General features: G+C 38.5%; 2 protein-coding genes, 1 long non-coding RNA gene and 1 other non-coding gene across 5 annotated transcripts in view; 2 read left to right on the plus strand and 2 right to left on the minus strand.

Annotated features, from left to right (window-relative positions):
- Positions 1-267: 267 nt before the first annotated feature.
- Positions 268-3,943, plus strand: LOC144185248 (uncharacterized). Its single transcript, XR_013324795.1, has 3 exons — positions 268-353; positions 1,221-2,562; positions 3,590-3,943. It is a non-coding gene; the product is annotated as an uncharacterized LOC144185248 (long non-coding RNA).
- Positions 3,944-4,427: 484 nt separating this feature from the next.
- On the minus strand, positions 4,428-4,833 carry LOC144182894 (phosphatidylinositol N-acetylglucosaminyltransferase subunit Y-like). Its single transcript, XM_077710289.1, has one exon. The coding sequence runs from the start codon at positions 4,683-4,685 to the stop codon at positions 4,473-4,475; it is 213 nt and encodes a 70-aa protein (XP_077566415.1). The 5' UTR covers positions 4,686-4,833; the 3' UTR covers positions 4,428-4,472.
- A 1,735-nt stretch (positions 4,834-6,568) lies between these two features.
- Positions 6,569-16,860, minus strand: part of LOC144184916 (polypeptide N-acetylgalactosaminyltransferase 18-like) — a 58,158-nt gene continuing 47,866 nt past the window's right edge. For both annotated transcript variants that reach the window (XM_077710441.1, XM_077710440.1), the window contains exon 11: positions 6,569-11,974. In XM_077710441.1, the coding sequence (XP_077566567.1) occupies positions 11,828-11,974 (147 nt within the window). In that variant the 3' untranslated portion in view covers positions 6,569-11,827. The remainder of the gene's footprint in view (positions 11,975-16,860) is intronic.
- trnas-gcu (transfer RNA serine (anticodon GCU)) lies at positions 14,022-14,103 on the plus strand. The gene has a single exon. It is a non-coding gene; the product is annotated as a tRNA-Ser (tRNA).

The raw sequence follows: 16,860 nt of genomic DNA on the forward strand, positions 1-16,860 counted from the left end.
GTATTATTGTCAGGGACGTGGATAAAATTTTATATATAGTTATAAATAAATTAAATGTTAAACATTACATTTTATTTAACCATTTCAGGAACATTAGGAAAATTTGTAACGCATACTGTCGCAATTAACAATACGGCGTTGAAACAGCATTAACATGTCCAAAAATTGTTCTCTAAATGTTTATACATTGTTCCATTGTTTTTTTTAAATTGGAACTTCATTTTTAATTGATCTTTCAATGTTACACGACGTGAACTAACTGGGCGCGTTATGTTCTTGAATGCAACTCTCTCTATGCAGTTGAGCGGAACATTTTGATGTCGACTTGATCCCTCCCTTTTGCAAAATATCAGGTATGCTCATATTTTTTATACCATAAAACAATACTATCTGCTTGCATTTGCGTGTAGAAGGAAGATGTTAAGGTGTGGGTAAACATAATCTCGAAAGGTGTACAATCGTGGTAAATCTGGAACTTTTACCGAGGCTCCGTTTTCGTAATTGCTACACTCCCACTCTGCACGTCGACTTCTCATTATTTTCACGTATTTAACAACGCTTTGAAACAACCGCCTGTAGCAACTACATTCTTTGCACTCTGCGTAATCCGTGTAATTGGGTCTCTTAATTGGACTTCACAATAGTCGTTTTGGGGTCTTCGTGAAAAATCGAAAATTGGAGGAAGTTTGGGCCTCAAAGTTCTTTTAAAATGATGTTTACCCGTTAAACTTTTATTTTCTTCCATGTTCATCTACAATAGCTAATAACATACTACCAAAGTTCTGAGTAACTCATTTTACCAATCCATGGTAGCCTACACATTTTAAGACATGATTTGTATAAGCAATACATAGCACAATAATAAGGTTGTGATTATTCATTAATTTATTTTCGGAACTGCTTTAACCTCACAAGGGTTGCGGGGGTACTGGAGCCAATCTCAGTTGACTTCGGGCACAAGGCGGGCGAAAACCCTGAACCGGGTTATGTATGAGCATGAATGGTTGTGTCTTCTTGTGTCATCCGATGGGCTGGCCACTGATTCAGGGTGTCCCCTACCTGGGGCCAGTAGTTAGCTGGGATAGGCTCCAGCATCCCCCGCGACCCTTGTGAGGATAAACGGTTTGAGAAAATAAATGGGAAAAAGTTTACAATTTTGCATAAACTAAACAAACTCCCATTGGTGTTCTTTAAAGCACTCTATCATTCCTGTTTTACAGGCCAATGTCGGACGAGGTGTTCTTTTGGGAGTCGTTTTCTGCGGACAAAAGTAAAAAGGAAAGGAAATCAAAGAAGAAAAAGAGGTCAAAAATGAAAGATGAGGTAACTCTAAACATGAATGACATCCTTAACAAGAAAAATTCAAGATTGAAAGATGTAATGAAATCAAAGAATGAAAAGAAGAAAAAGAAGAAGAAGAAGCTGTTATTTGATGCAAACAGTTTGCTTGGCAGTAGCAATTCTTCTATAACACAATCATCAAATCTTGATATGTCATTTCTGAGCAGAAGCACGAAGAAACACAGTTCAGACCGTGACGCCAAGAAAAAAAGCAAAAGAAAAAAAGTAGTGTTTCATTTGCCAAATGACTATTTGAGTGTCAAACGTCCCAATTTTTCCAAACCACTTCATGAAAACTCTGCAGAGTTGATGAAACCTTGTTTTAGAGATAATGAGAATTCTTCTTTGCTCAATGAAATAGTGCAGCATCAGTCCTCAAAAGAAGATGACATTCAGATGGAAGATAGCAATAGCCAGGACTTGTTTATTACGCAGAAAACGTTCAGACCCCCCTCCCCAGACTTCACTTACAACCCTAGAAATACAATATTAGAACCAACAGAAGTATTACACAACTATCCGCCCCAAAAAAAAGACCTAAAGAAGGATACTTATCAGTATCCCAGAAAAAAGAAGCTGAAGAAGGTGGAGAAGCACAAATCAAGCTTCCAAAAGAAGACCTATTCCTTCCAGACAGAAGAAGCAGTCCCCAAATGGGACATAGATCCCTTATGTTCTCTGCCATCCAGGCCATTCGCGATGAAATCTCACATGGATGAAAAGGGAGTAGCAAACAGATCACCAAATGTTGCGAAGTCAATTCAATCTCACACTGAGGAAATTCAGCAGGCTTTTTCAAGCTCCCCCCGAACACCCCTCAAGGCCACAACATGCACCTCAACTCAGACTGAGAACTTTTTCACTACTGAATTGTCCTCCTACTTCTCATTCTCCACAAAGACACGAATGGCTGCGGGATCTGTTTGTGAGAAACCTCTGGACCTAAGTTTGCCGCATAGGGCCAGGAAAGACCTCGACGGATTTTTCCACGCGAGTGAAGTCACTCAAAACAAACCCTCATCTGGAGAGAGCAATGCAACTCACCGATGTCTATCAACACTGAAAGATCTCAAGTTTAAGAAAGCGATTAGTGTTAGTGACAAGAAGAAAGGAGAGACCTTGGCGAGTCTTATGGAGTCTGAGCCCAAGTCCGGAGACACGAAAACCTCCAGCGAGTGCAATGAATCATTGTGCCGAAGCATGAAAAAAGACTCGATCAAGGTGATAACAACAAACATGCGTGTTTCCGTTATTCACGGTCATTTTGATACATTTTCTAGTCTGATAATTTTTTTTAGTTACATTTGTAGAGACTGAAGGCCTGTCAAGTCACCACTGGAGTTGTAGATGTCGACAAATTAACATTTACTATTTGTTGGTTATTTTCTGTTTTGCAGTAAGAAAATAACCTTACTGGATGAATTAATAACTTTGATATTGAGTCCATTAATGTGCTTTGATTCATACAGTATCTCAGAAATACCATGTGCGATGATTTTTCTTAAGATGTTCCCTTCAAAGTATAACACATTTGTACTCCCGATTAAAACCATTAATATGGAGGTGAAAATTGTGAATCAGGGTGGCTTATACGCGAGAAATTGCAAACGATTTTAAGGCAATTTTAAGGGTGCGGCTTATACGTAGGGGAGCTTATATGCGACAAAAAACAGTAGTCTTAAAAGTGTATCACTGTTAAAAAAAAAAAAAAGAACCAACAGATTCCTTCTGAACCTTTCCTATAGAATAGTGCCTAGTATGGTAACTCATTGGCTGCCATTGATAGCAGTAGACGTACAAATCATTTTGACTGGGAGGGAGGATTCATTTTACCTTTGCTTCCTAAAAGAAGGGGAAGAGCAAATTTATGACCTCTCCTATTATTTTTTTTCTTTAAAATATATTTAACAAAAGTAGTTCGCCTTGATTGAACGTTTCACTTTAACTCTAACAAGCTGTTAGGCATATTAGAATAAAGTCATTATTATTTTTTTCTTGGGAGTATTTGCTTGGTTAATAGCAACAACTAGATTTGCAACATTATTACTGATAATACCTAATATTATAAACTATCTCCCCAAAAATTAGGCAATACAAATACCTTTTATAAGTTAATCACAGCTTTTAAAGTTTTATTACCTGTCCTTGCAATTTTTTTGTATTTGAATAACACAGTATGTATATTTAGGCGTAATTAACAATGTCCATTGACATAAAAAATTCACATAAATGTCTTGTTTGCTTCCAGCAGATGAAGTTGAATGAATCATTCTTCTTCAAGACCAAAGGAGATGCAGGTTCACCCAGAACAGAGTCACCACTGTTGAAACTTTCTGAGACCAGAGAAATTGAGAAAGACAGGAAAGGCAAAAAGCGACAAGGTTTTTTTCATAGTGTTCATGGTATCAAAAATTGATTTGTGTGAGTCTAAGGAAACTTGATTTAATGTTCGAGTTGGAATGGCAATTTAATTATAATTACTTTTGTTTAAAAGAGCATGGAAAGACTGGCAACAATTTCAGCTCAAGTAGTCTTATGCTAAAGTGTTTGTGCCCAAAAATTACACCCAACAAATAATTCTGTATTAAAACTTTAAATGACATCTTATGAGCAGTTTATTTTGTGATACCATCACTCAAAGTTGCACATGTTGGTGTTCATTTTTCCTAATAAAGCAACACATGATTTGAAGTGCTCGAAAAAATAAAAGGAACAATGTAAATAAAAAGGTGGTGCTTTAATGTTATAAAGATTTGACTCAATTACATTTGGACACCTGGGTTCAAATCCAGGTCAGTCCACCTGTGTGGAGTTTGCATGTTCGTCCCGGGCTTGTGTGGGTTTTCTCCAAGTACTCAGATTTCCACCCACATTCCAAAGACATGCATGGTAAGCTGATTGGATACGCTAAATTGCCCCTAGGTATAGGCGTGAGCGTGAATGGTTGTTTGTCTCCTGCGATTGGCTGGCCACCAATTCAGAATGTCCCCCATCTCTTGCCTGGAGACAGCTGGGATTGGCTCCAGCACCCCCCCCCCCCCCCCCCACGGATAAAGCGGTTCAGAAAATGAGAGAGACAATGCAAATAACCAGTTGAAGCTTTAATGTTAGACATGATTTGACTCAATTAGTTAGTTATGCCTGAAGAGCTTAATTCCCATCCAGCTCCACAGGTGGAAGAAGACATACACTGGTATGGTGACAGGAAGCAGCAGACTGTAGAAACAAGGATTGTTGCTGCTAGTGCAGCCCTGAGGAAAGTCATCATCCACTGCGGCCGAATAGAACAAACCAAAGAGGGACACAAGGGGGACCAATCCTACCATCATTGACAAGGAGAACATGATGCAGGTGGGTAAATGAACTTCAAATCAACAATCCTAATGAAAGTGGTCTAGTTAGCAGGACCCCTCACTCTGCTTTTGTCAATGTTGTGTATGATTGGGGAACGTCTATTCTTGAACAGGTGGGTTTGAATCTGTTTTTACGAGTCTGGCCTCCTGGGGTATCATGTTGGGGATTCCGTCAGTGATGGAGTAAGCAATGCCGAGCTCGTCGTTGATCAGCTCATTAGTATTGGCTTCAAATCTGGAAAGCATAAGACATGATGCACTTTGAAATGAGTTTTGCTTATTGGAAGGGATGTTATGTGTCACGTGATCAGGACAACATTGGATACTACTGTAGCAAATACAACCTATTCAGGTGTAAATATATTTTACCTTAGTGGCTTCTTGGACAGTGGACATACTAAAAATTTGAGAAGGGACGTGTCAAATGCCTGCTGGGCCTCGTCCTTCCATTCCGTGTAGTTTCTCACCGAAGGAAAAGCGAATAAATCTTTCCGAATAAAAAGTGTAGTTCTCACGTCGCAATGCACACAAACCGACTGAGTCAAAACTCTGCCCAAAAAAGAACGCAGCATGACCACAATAGACAAAGAATTGTTTACTAACCAGTTCCGGAAGTGCGCTTGCGTGCAACTTTAATTGGGGTCCATTTCCGGTTAACATAGCTTTTTTAAAATTTATTTATTTACGACAGTAATGCATTTTTTTCAGGAAACAAATCCCCATTTTTACTGAGTTTTTGCTCTTAAAATCACATTATGTTTTTTTTAATTAAACACTTAATTTTATGTTATGGCATTTTTGAAGGCAGACACATGGTTGTATGTTTCCGCATTTGTCCACCCGATGGCAGCATTATTCTGTAACGGAGTGTTACCCAACCCTTATTGAGGTGGGACAGTTTTTTGCATTGAAAAATCTCATGGGACACTATCATCTGAAAATCTTTTAATTTAAAACTATGTCGCCCATATTAAAAATTGTCATTCTCATCAAAATTTTAGCAGCAATCACATAAACCACCAAAATTATTCCAAAATCTAATTTTTCCACATTGACCTAATGTCAGCAAAAGTTGACATCTGCGGACCCTGAACAACTTCCGGTTTGAGTGATGCAAAGGAAAATAATAGAAAAAAAAATCGCCCAATTTTATGACTTTTTTTTTTTTTTTACAAAAATATTACCTAAATCTCCCAATATTACGCAAAAAATATAGTGCTCACATATATTTTACGTCGCCAAAAGTTGGTGACCTAGAAACAAAGCAACTTCCGGTTCATGTTAGAGAAAATTAAGTAATAAATGACCGTTTCGACATCTGAATCTTATAATAGTCTCTCATTTTCTGAACTGCTTTATCCTCACTGGGGACACGGGGGATGCTGGAGCCTATCCCAGCTGACTTCGGGCCAGAGGCGGGGGACACCCAATCGCAGGGCAAAAGTAGACAAACAACCATTCACACTGACATTCATACTAGGCGAAATTTAGAGTGGCCTATCAGTCTACCATGCATGTCTTTGGAATGTGGGAGGAAACTAGAATACTCGGAGAAAACCCACATAGGCTCATGAAAACTCCACACAGGTGCACTGAACTGGGATCAAACCCAGGACCCCCACTGTGAGGCCAACGAGCTAACCACTCACCCACCGGGCCACGCTTTTAACAGTGTAATCTATAATTTAATGTTCATCACATTTTGATTTTTCATATTATTTTTTCTCTCTGAATAATACATTGTATGACCTTGCAATTTCCCCGCGGCATACCTGACGATTTCTCAGGCAGTGGTTGGAAACACTGCTGTAACACACTGAAGAATATTTTTCATTAGTACTTTTATTTATTTCTTGCATTGTAACCATGGGCACAATAACATTGCTTAATTTTCACATTAGAGGCAGCAGGTGAACACTTAACTCTCCAACAGATCAGTCAAATAAAACAGAGCGAACAAAGATAAATGTAAGGTCATGCATGACAATGGGCAATTCATGTCTGTCACTTTGTGCCCTGCGATTGGCTTGCGACCAATTCAAGGTGTCCCACGCCTGGTGCCGTTAGTTAGCTGGGATAGGCTCCAGCACCCCACATGACCCTTGTGAGGAAAAGCGGTTCACAAAATTAATGAATGTATGAAAATATACTTTTCAAAACTAATCTGTACTTAACAAGTGGTTTCAAATCCAGGTTGGACCACCTGTGTGGAGTTTGCATGTTTTCCCTGGGCCTGCGTGGGTTTTCTCTGGGTACTCCGGTTTCTTCCCACATTCCAAAGACATGCAGGGAGTCAGCTGGGATAGGCTCCAGCACCCCCTAATCTTACACTAAACTTAATTCCAATTTCGTTTTAAATTTTGATACCTATCTTCTCCCGGTTTGGCATCAATTGCCCCGCCTCCACCCTGACTGCACGGCAACACACTCGTAACATAATACAAACAATGAACTTGGATTACAATGCAGACACTCAAAAATAAGTTTAATCTAACCTTACACTAAACATAATTCTAATTTTGTTTGAAATTTTGATATTTACTATTTGACTTTCACATGCAACTAAAAGGAAACTATCGAGAGTTGTTTGCTTTTGTATTCCCTTCGAAATATTCCCAAAAATGATGCACACAAATGCCCTCACAATAGGACATCGCACGATGACCCTAACCCTAACCCGTAACCCTAACCCACTAGCCAACAAGAAGTAGTATATATGCCATTCGCACTGACTAACGCGGAAAAAATTGCAATAACTGAATCACCTCGAGTTCTGCACCAAGGAGGCCCACGAGATTAATTTCTTATATTGTACTTGCACTAAAACTCTATAGGCTGCTAACCACTTTAGTCACTTTTGTACCTGACTAATTATTTATGTGACCACTTATTCATGTTGATTGGTAATCTATTTTGACTGCTAATTTATGTTGACTTTTTTACTTTACTTTATTACTTATTTATTGATTATTTAGTGATTATTTATGTGTACTTCATGGTGAAGCTTTAAATCTAATTGTACTTGTATAATGATAATAAATGCATTCAATTCAATTAACCATCAAAGTGTTCAGCATTTGCTTCAAAACGCTTCTGACGCCATGCACTTTTGTGAATGGGTAAAATGTCTAGATCCTGATTTTAAGATGAATGACACTTTTTGAGTCTCCTCTCAATGCAAAAAACATCATATTATATTCTATATAAAATATCCTGAAAATTATGCACACAAATGTCCTCATAATAGGGTAACGCACGAGCACTTGCCAACGAGTAGTTTATACAACTCTTGTATGAGCGATCCCCTCGTCATTCGCAATGACTAACGGGGAAAAAAAAACACTGAAGAAATGCAACGCTCCGCCCAGTGCTCGCAGAGACATTACACGAGGGAGTTGCGACCACAGAGACATTACACGAGGGAGTTCTGGGAAAAAGACAGTGTGTTGGGTTTATTCTGTATTACTATTATAAATATAGTTGTATTAAGTCATTTCTTTGTTAAATCATTCTCTTATTATTCTCAAAGTGTTGCGAGGTCACCAATAACCGCCAAGTCATCTTTAACCTGGACTGCCTGTTCCAGGAGTTCTACAAACAATTCACCCAATCTGGGTCTTCGAGATTCGGTGGTCCCTTTTGTAACGAGGCCAGGGTCATTTGGCCAATAACAAGAATGTTGCTTCTGTTATTTACAACATAGTGACTATACCTCGTGACGCACTTCGGGTTTTTCTTTATGTAATTGTTATATGATTCTTAGGTCAAGGGAAGGCATAATTGTTCTAATCCAAATGATGTTCTTATGAGCAGCCTGTCACGTCCGCTGTCTGCTCGTATATCAAAATTTGTCTCGTATCTCAAGATAAATATTTGTTCAAAATTTTACTCGTATCTCAAATTGCTCATATATCGGGGCACTCGTATGTCGGGCACTGGTATGTCGAGGTACCACTGTATTGAATTTTGATGATGGAAGAACCCCACCCCACACCACACAAAATACAATTCTTTCTGAGACTTGTAGATTTAGAACTTGTTTTTATCTGAGCACAGTAATATATATTACCTTCTCCCCCCCCAAAAATGACGGTTGAACCATACTGCAGTCTGCATTATTTCTTTTCTTTTTGGATTCAATTTATTCATGAGCTGTATCACTCAGCTGTCTAGAGCATTGGGCTGAAATTACGCTGACACAGAAGTGGAATGTATACAAAATGCGCAGATGACTGAGTACTTTATAGATGGCAGTTATTGACAAGTAACTGGAGACTAAAAAATAACTAATGCAGTATGATACTACTACAGTCTCCTGCAAAATAACTTTTGTTAATGTATGAGTTTTATATTTGAAACACACGTGAAGACAAGTTTATAATCACTTCTTGCTCAAGTATTATACACTGTATTGTATTGTTTTCTTAATAAATTGCAGTTTAATTTTTAGTTTTTGCAGTTTCATTTTGAACGAGGAAAGGCTAGAGTTGGGAGGCGACCAATTTTTTGCCTTGTCCAAAGTCAACAGGGACAGAAATGGATAGATGAAATGGAGGAATATAAGGTGAGATCAGTTTTCAGATCAGAAAACTGAGAATAACCTGAGAAAAAGAAAGTGATTTCAATTTGCTTCTATTAATGGAAATTGGCACATGAATCAGTGATGGGACAGCCCGCATTCTCAAACATTTGTGGCTGTGCAGCAGTTATCCCCTCCTCGCCAGAATGCTTCAAATCACAACTGTCAGTCACAATCTCTCTGCCAACAGCAGAAATACTCTAATATATTGCACGTTGCCAACAACTGGCTTTCCAGTCAGTCTCTCTCTCTTTCCAAAAACAAAAACAGTGTAGATAGGTAAGTGATCCATTTTATTCTTGTTGGCATCGGTGAGGAAACTTGCAGTCGCCGGATTGATGGCGCTCAAGAGGTGATGCGATGTTTCCATCCTAGCAGAGTGCTAACAAGTCTGAATATGTCATTTAATGGGTCTTGCCTGGGATGGCGAACTTGGGGAGAAGCACTATCCAATTTCGTCATACGCAGCTGGGTATGATGACTATTAGGGTTTTTGTCAAGTCAATGATGACGACAATGCCTATGTCTGAATTATTATTATTATAAAATTATATTGTTATAGATAGGGCGGCCCAGCTGCTGAGTACTTAGCACGTCTGTTAGGTCTGAAAATACAACTTCAGGAGCAGGCTAAGAAAGAGTAAGATCAATTTAAATAGAAAATAGATTTATTACCAGACTGCAAAGTGGACAGTGAGAGTTCCTACAGTGGGGTCCTGTTTAGCGCGATGTTCCTGCAACTCTAGTCGAATGACCAGTGAGTGTGTCTTAAATACAGGCAAAACTTACAGTTGTCACTAAGACTTTGGACAGATCAGTTTCAGTCATTTGCAGGGCAAAAAGTAATTGATCAGTGTCGGACAGTTGAGTATTTGTGCTGATATGTCGACCCAATCACAAGACAACTCACAAAAACTAATACAATATGAACAAGGAATTGCAAAGAGACTTTGTCTTATCTTACAACGTCGGCCTCACAGTGGGGGGCCTGGGTTAAAATCCAAGTCAGTCCACCTGTGTGGAGTTTGCATGTTCTCCCTATATAACTATATATACAGTGGAACCTCGCTAGTTCGCGGTTCCACTTTCGCGGGTTCAGAGCTTTGCGGGTCTAAACATATTCAAAAATGAAAAATATCAAAAAATATTTAAAAATTGATAATAATGAAATATATTAAATTAAAATTAGAAATTACATTATTTCACAAAATTTGAAAACAAAATATTCAATTAGAATTAGTAATTGCATCACTTTACAAAATTTTGAAACACAAAGAATGCACGTATGCGCAAAGCATCACGGGCATAAACGTAAAGCTCTTCATGCCCCTGTGCAGTCATTCATCGTTATTACCTCATCGTACTGCACAGGTCTTTTCATCAACTACGCTTAGAAGAACTTATTGTGAGAGGTAAGTTAAATGTTGCTTGATTGCTCAACACAAATCTCTCTACACCCATTTTCTATATGGTATGGTGCAATTTTATTCTTGTGCAGGTATTACTTAAACCCCCAGAAATAGAAATTATAAATGTTAATATGTTGCGCAAAATGACAGACTAATTATGTTAGCTAATTGTAGCGTTTGCTTGTTTTTGAAAGCTGAATAACGATAATTGGTTGTTCGTAAGTAAATTGTTCGGTAGAACAGTGTTCTAGACGCTCAATTGTCATTGTAAACAGATAACATATTTTACAGTTTTTTTTGTTATAACATGAATTTCACTCTCTCTACCCGTATTCTATATGGTGTACTGTATACAGGGGGGTGTACTGTATACCTGTATACGTTTTTTTAAGCATTTTTGAAGGGGCGCCGGTACTTCGCGGATTTTCAGTTTTCGTGGTTGGTCTCGGTCCTTATTAACCGCGATAACCGAGACTTCACTGTAATGCTATTTAATGATTACATGTATTTAATGTATTCTTATCGACTGCTGTCATCAATCCACACAGTTGCAGGTTGTATGTTTGTTTTGCAGTGTTTTGCTACTGAGGTTTCTATAAGGCCAGAGAAATGGTGGGTTTCATCGACAAAATAGCAATTAACTGAAAAAGAATATCATAGAAATGGCTCATGAGGACTATTTGACCACGAGCATATTGGAACCATTGTTATTGAATTTGCTGTCAAGTACACGATAATGGGAACATGGATGGTTCAAACGTGCTCAGAGTCAAAATGTTCTTTCAAGCAGAGTTTCTGCAATAACCGACGGGGTTACAGGATTTACGGAAACTGTATTTTTTATTCCCACTGCAGAGTAGGTAATTTTGACTTTCTTGTGTCATTGGTATAAAATGGTTACAAAGGGACTAATAAATAGTATGTTTCTCATTGGAAAATCCTTTTTTAAAGCTGGGTCTAATTAAAAATATGATGCAGATAAAAGCTTGTTTATGAACATTTTTTCAGCTTTAAAAAATGCAGGAGACTTATTTTCAAAACAACTCAAATATATTCAAAGTAAGCCACAGCTGTCCGTTTTTGGATTTCATTGGAGCTGAATTGTCTTTCTTTCTCCACCCCGGTAAAAGTGTCACTATATATGTTTATTTGGGCAGAAGAGTGAGGATGTTAGTGATTGTCCATTTCTGTCCGTTGCAGTCTTGAATGGCCAGGCGTAAACTAAACTCTGACTGAGTGCTTTCCACAATTTCAAGACAGCGCTGAGACTCTATGTTCCGGATGGAACCGTCCTAGAAAGAGAGACAAAATGAGAAGACAAGTAAAGGGTTATCTGTGATAAGTATTAGTATACTTAAAATGATTCTGCTTCATGGCTACATAATTTAGACAAAAAGAAAAATGTTTTTGTGGGGATATTGCACAAAAAAAAGTTTATGCATGGCTGACGCAGATTAAATTTAGGGATATTGAAGTTTTGGCACATTATTCAGTAAAGTGCTTCATATAAAATCCAATACTATACTTGTTCTTTTACATTGACATAAAAAATAAAAACAATACTAAGTGCTTTGGTGTCACAAAGATTACATTTACCTTGACTTTGGTAATACATTATTAATTGTGATAGGGTATTTACCGAAAATGGATAAAACAAACACTGCTTTCTTTTCCTGATCCTTTGATCAAATATTTGTGTTGTTCAAAAAGACAAAATCTCTCTTTCAACATTCTGTTTTTCTTTCCAAATGATTAATACATTTCACGTTTGTGGTAAATGTTCCTTTCATGTGTTCGCTGTTTAATATGCATCACTGTATTTGATTTGAGCTTTCACTGTGCCTCATAGAGGTAGGGACAAAGTATGAATGCAGAAATGTGTTTGTGTTCTGAGCTTGTTCCCACCACTTTGAATAAGTGAAAAGCTTTCCTATAATTTATTATGAGCTTGCACACCCCTACCCAAGTGCTCTGCACATAATTGCAGGAGATTTTAATTAGGCAAATATCAAACCTGTTCTGCCAAAAGGCTACCAACAGACTTGGGGGAGACAAAGTTGGAAACCTTCACGTGGTGTCTCCTGAGAGGCCGCTCGCTGCGGCCTGCGAATTCCAACAAATACCACTCAGAGCTGCCAACAAGGACCGTGGCACCCTACGTTTTTCATCCAGCCGGAGACATTTGACTGCCCCTCACCTCCGACTACCCCCCGGATGAAATAATCCGCGTTCCAGTGGCAGCTCTAGCGCTATCTGAGGGCAATCCTCAGGCGCTTGTAGTGCAACAACAACAACAACAACCAACAGACTTGGTGCTTTCACCAATGGCACAATAGCAGATTTCTCGTGTAGAATACTAGCGTTGATCCCACTGCCTCTCACTTGATGAGCGAGCACTCTACCACCTGAGAAAATTCTCCTTCAAACCCTCGCTGCCTGAGCACAAGGCAAATGTAACTCAAATGTAAGGATTCAGGTGCTATTTGTCACTCCCATTGACTTGCTTTTTTAATCAGTGCTCTGCAGTGAGGACCAACGGTGCTAGCTCTGACATGCAAAGAAATTATCATATTTTGATATATAGGGCGAACTTAAAAGTCTGTTTTTTTTCTTAAATGGTCGGTGTGCCAAATCGGTCGGTGCGCCTTGTTTGTGCACTAAATGATTTTTTTTGTATGACCCTGACCTTTAATGCAGTAAGTTTTATAGGTGTGAAAACACAGTACAATTTCCCAAAAATCAATACTTCAAGTAGAGAAAACTGGGTAAGACTAATTCTTGGATACATTCAAGATGTTGTTAAGCATGGGTGCTAACTTTAAAGAAGGTATTGACTCTGGTCCAATCTGCCCACCATAACAGCAATGGCCACTAATTGGTGCAACATAACTCTTGCAAAACATTGTGTCTTTGAATGTTTTCAGAAAAAAGAATCATGAAAGCTCAAAAACAGAAATAATTTAGCCTTGTTACGAGATTGGGATATAGTTTTTCATCGTACAAAGTCTGCTGGAATAGGCTCAGGAACCCTACTACCCTGAACAGAAAAAAACATTGTTAAAAATGAATGAATGATAAATTTATAAGACACATTTAAAGTCAAATTTTCTCAAAACCCAAGCTTGCTAAATCATCCTAGTGACAACAAGAAGGAGTTGATTAGAAAATGTGGGCATAAACCCCACTGCCACTCATGATTAAAGCATGTGCTCTACTACTCAAGCTAATTCCTCCGATACCATACAGATTTTGCAACAGTAAAAAAAGTTCATTACATTCTAGGGATTCAAGCACAATATGTCACTGCCATTGAACCCCACGTACCTCTAAGACACAGGCGATGAGGTGACCGAGAGGTTAAGGTGATGGACTGCTAATCCATTGTGTTCTGCACGCATGGGTTCGAATCCCATCCTCATCGTGTGATCCCTGCAATGTCTTTTTGTGCCAGTATGAATGGGTGAAGTTTGGTATTTGACAACATAACACTATGTTAGAAAGGGACTTACCTACACTTATGAAGTTTGAGTGGTACTTTCGCTTATGAATTTTACTCAGCTTCATTCTGCCCACAATTCAAAAAATGCATTCACAATGGACCTACTCAATTCCTGCGAATTGATGCTGCCTTCGACTATTTTCCGAAATACAAATTGTAAACACAAACACATTTGGTGCTTTGACCAAGAGCACAACTGGGACTTTCCATTGGAGAATGTGGGCATTGATCCCACTGCCTCTCACATGCTAAGCGAGCGCTCTACCACTTGAGCTAATTCCCCTTCAAACACACCAAACCTGTCTGGTCATTTTATTGAAGGAACTCAATGAAGGCAATGATCAAATTTCTTGAATGTTACACCAAATATTCAATGTCCAGATCTTATAAATTTCACAAAGACACAAACATGCTTCTAAAGATTTATCTCTTTCAGTAATGAAGGCACTGTGAATAAGCAATTTGAAACTGGGGGTAAATTGTCACTTTCCTTGATCTGTGGGTCTGCTAGAAATTCAAATGTGGAGTCCTTAATGTTTGTGGAAATTATGCATTGTCCTAACAGAAAAAAAACAGCACCTGTCTTTTAAATACAATTCACCTTTATGTTTGTTTAGTAATGATACAAAAAACATTTTTGCATTCAGACATTCCTAATGACATTTTAGACAAGTAAACTCTCATGTAGTGGAGAATGTGAGGACCAAGGGTATTATCTCTCCTCTGCAATGACTTTTCACTCTCCCAATCATCAATTCCTCAAGTACAGAAACTTGGTAAGGCAAAGTATTAGATACATTACAGACTTTGTTTAGCATGGGTGCTAACTTTAACCAAGGTATTGACCCTGGTCCAAACTGCCAACCTTAACAACAATGGGCACCTTATGGGGCAACAGAACTCTTGCAAAACATTGTGTCTTTGAAGGTTTTCAGAAATAAGAATCATAAATGCTCAACAACGGGTAGGGTATAGTTTTTCATGATACAAAGTAGGCTCAAGCAACCCTGCAGCTCTGAACAGAATATGCAGTTGTGACAGGGTAAAGTGAGTTAAGTTATAAATGATTGCATGTGTGAGGTAAAACTAGTTTTGGGATGGATGTTTATAGTCTTTGATTATTGATGCCTCCAGCCAAATAGCAAGGATATGGATCGGTATTCGATTTTTTTATGTCTGGGCTCATGTAGTTGAAACGCAGGGGAATCTTCAGGCATATCAGTAAAAGTTGGCTTGAAGATAACAACAACTGACCTGTCTGGTTATTTCTCCGTGTTTTAAAGGTATGTTGTTTTGTTGTAGAGACCGATTGAGTGTGGGGTTTGCAAGAGACAATAGTTAGCATGTGAGAAAGAACATAATGTTTAGTAAGGTTTCTTTACTTTTTATGTGTGGGCGTGAATGAGCGAGTCTCGGATGGAGGACATGTATAGCCTTTAGCAAGCTACCTTCGGCCACCATTATAGCGTTAGCATGAGTGTGCAGTATATGACGGCCGTAGCAAAGGAAGCTATGCTATTGAGATTTCACGAGCCTCGAGTAGAGTACATGTAATAGCATTAGCAACGTACCCTCGGCCTCCATTAGCGTTAGCATTGTGATGTGTATGTGTGTATGACGGTAGTAGCAAAGGGAGCTAAGCTATGCTATTGAGATTCCTTTGTTTGCCCTGCTAACTAGCTGAGGACTTTGTTAAGTTGGAAAACAAAAGGTAATACAAGTTACAATAGTCATAAGTTATGACCGTTTATGCAACAAGTACATTGTTTTGGGTTATAACGGGTTGTTAATATATTTATATGTGTATATATATGGGTGTTATTGTGTATTAGGTTTTTTTGTGAATTGATTATTATTTTCAGTAAAAGTTGGCTTGAAGATAACAAAAACTGATCAGTCTGGTTATTTCCCCTTGTGTTTTAAAGGCAAATAAATTGCCGAATTCAGGGGTACTACACAGTGTTAAAAATGAATGAATGATAAATTTAGACAACATATTTAAAATGAACTTTTCATAGAATCTATGCTTGTTAACTCATCCAAGGGATGACTAGAAGGAGTTGGTTGGAGAATGTGGACATCAATCCCACTGCCTCTCACATGCCTAGGAAGCGTTCTACCACTTGAGCTAATTCCCCTACTGCTGACTATTCCTGGCACCACATAAATTATATTCTACGGATTTGCGGGCAATATGTCACTCCCATAGATTCCATGGCATTTTAGCACAAGTAAACACTCATATATTGGGGAATGTGAGGATCAAGGGTGCTAGCTCTGACGTGCAAAGAAAATATCATATTTTCACACCTATAGGGCGCACTTAAAAGTCTGTTTTTTTCCTTAAATGGTCGATGCGCCCAATCAGTCGGTAAGCCTTGTGGGTGCACAAAATATTTTTCTTTGTATGACCCTGACCTTTTGTGCGGTGCATTTTATAGGTGTGAAAATACGGTAGTACAAATTCTTGGATACATTCAAGATGTTGTTAAGCATGGGAGCTAACTTTAAAAAAGGTATTGACTCTGGTCCAATCTGCCCACCATAACAACAATGGGCACTAATTGGTGCAACATAACTCTTGCAAAACATTGTGTCTTTGAATGTTTGAATGTTTTCAGAAATAAGAATCATACTTGCCCAAGGACTGGTAAGGTTTAGTCTAGTCAAGAGTGTAGG

This window comes from Stigmatopora nigra, chromosome 2 (genome assembly GCF_051989575.1).
Source record: "Stigmatopora nigra isolate UIUO_SnigA chromosome 2, RoL_Snig_1.1, whole genome shotgun sequence".
In the NCBI taxonomy this organism is placed as follows: domain Eukaryota; kingdom Metazoa; phylum Chordata; class Actinopteri; order Syngnathiformes; family Syngnathidae; genus Stigmatopora; species Stigmatopora nigra.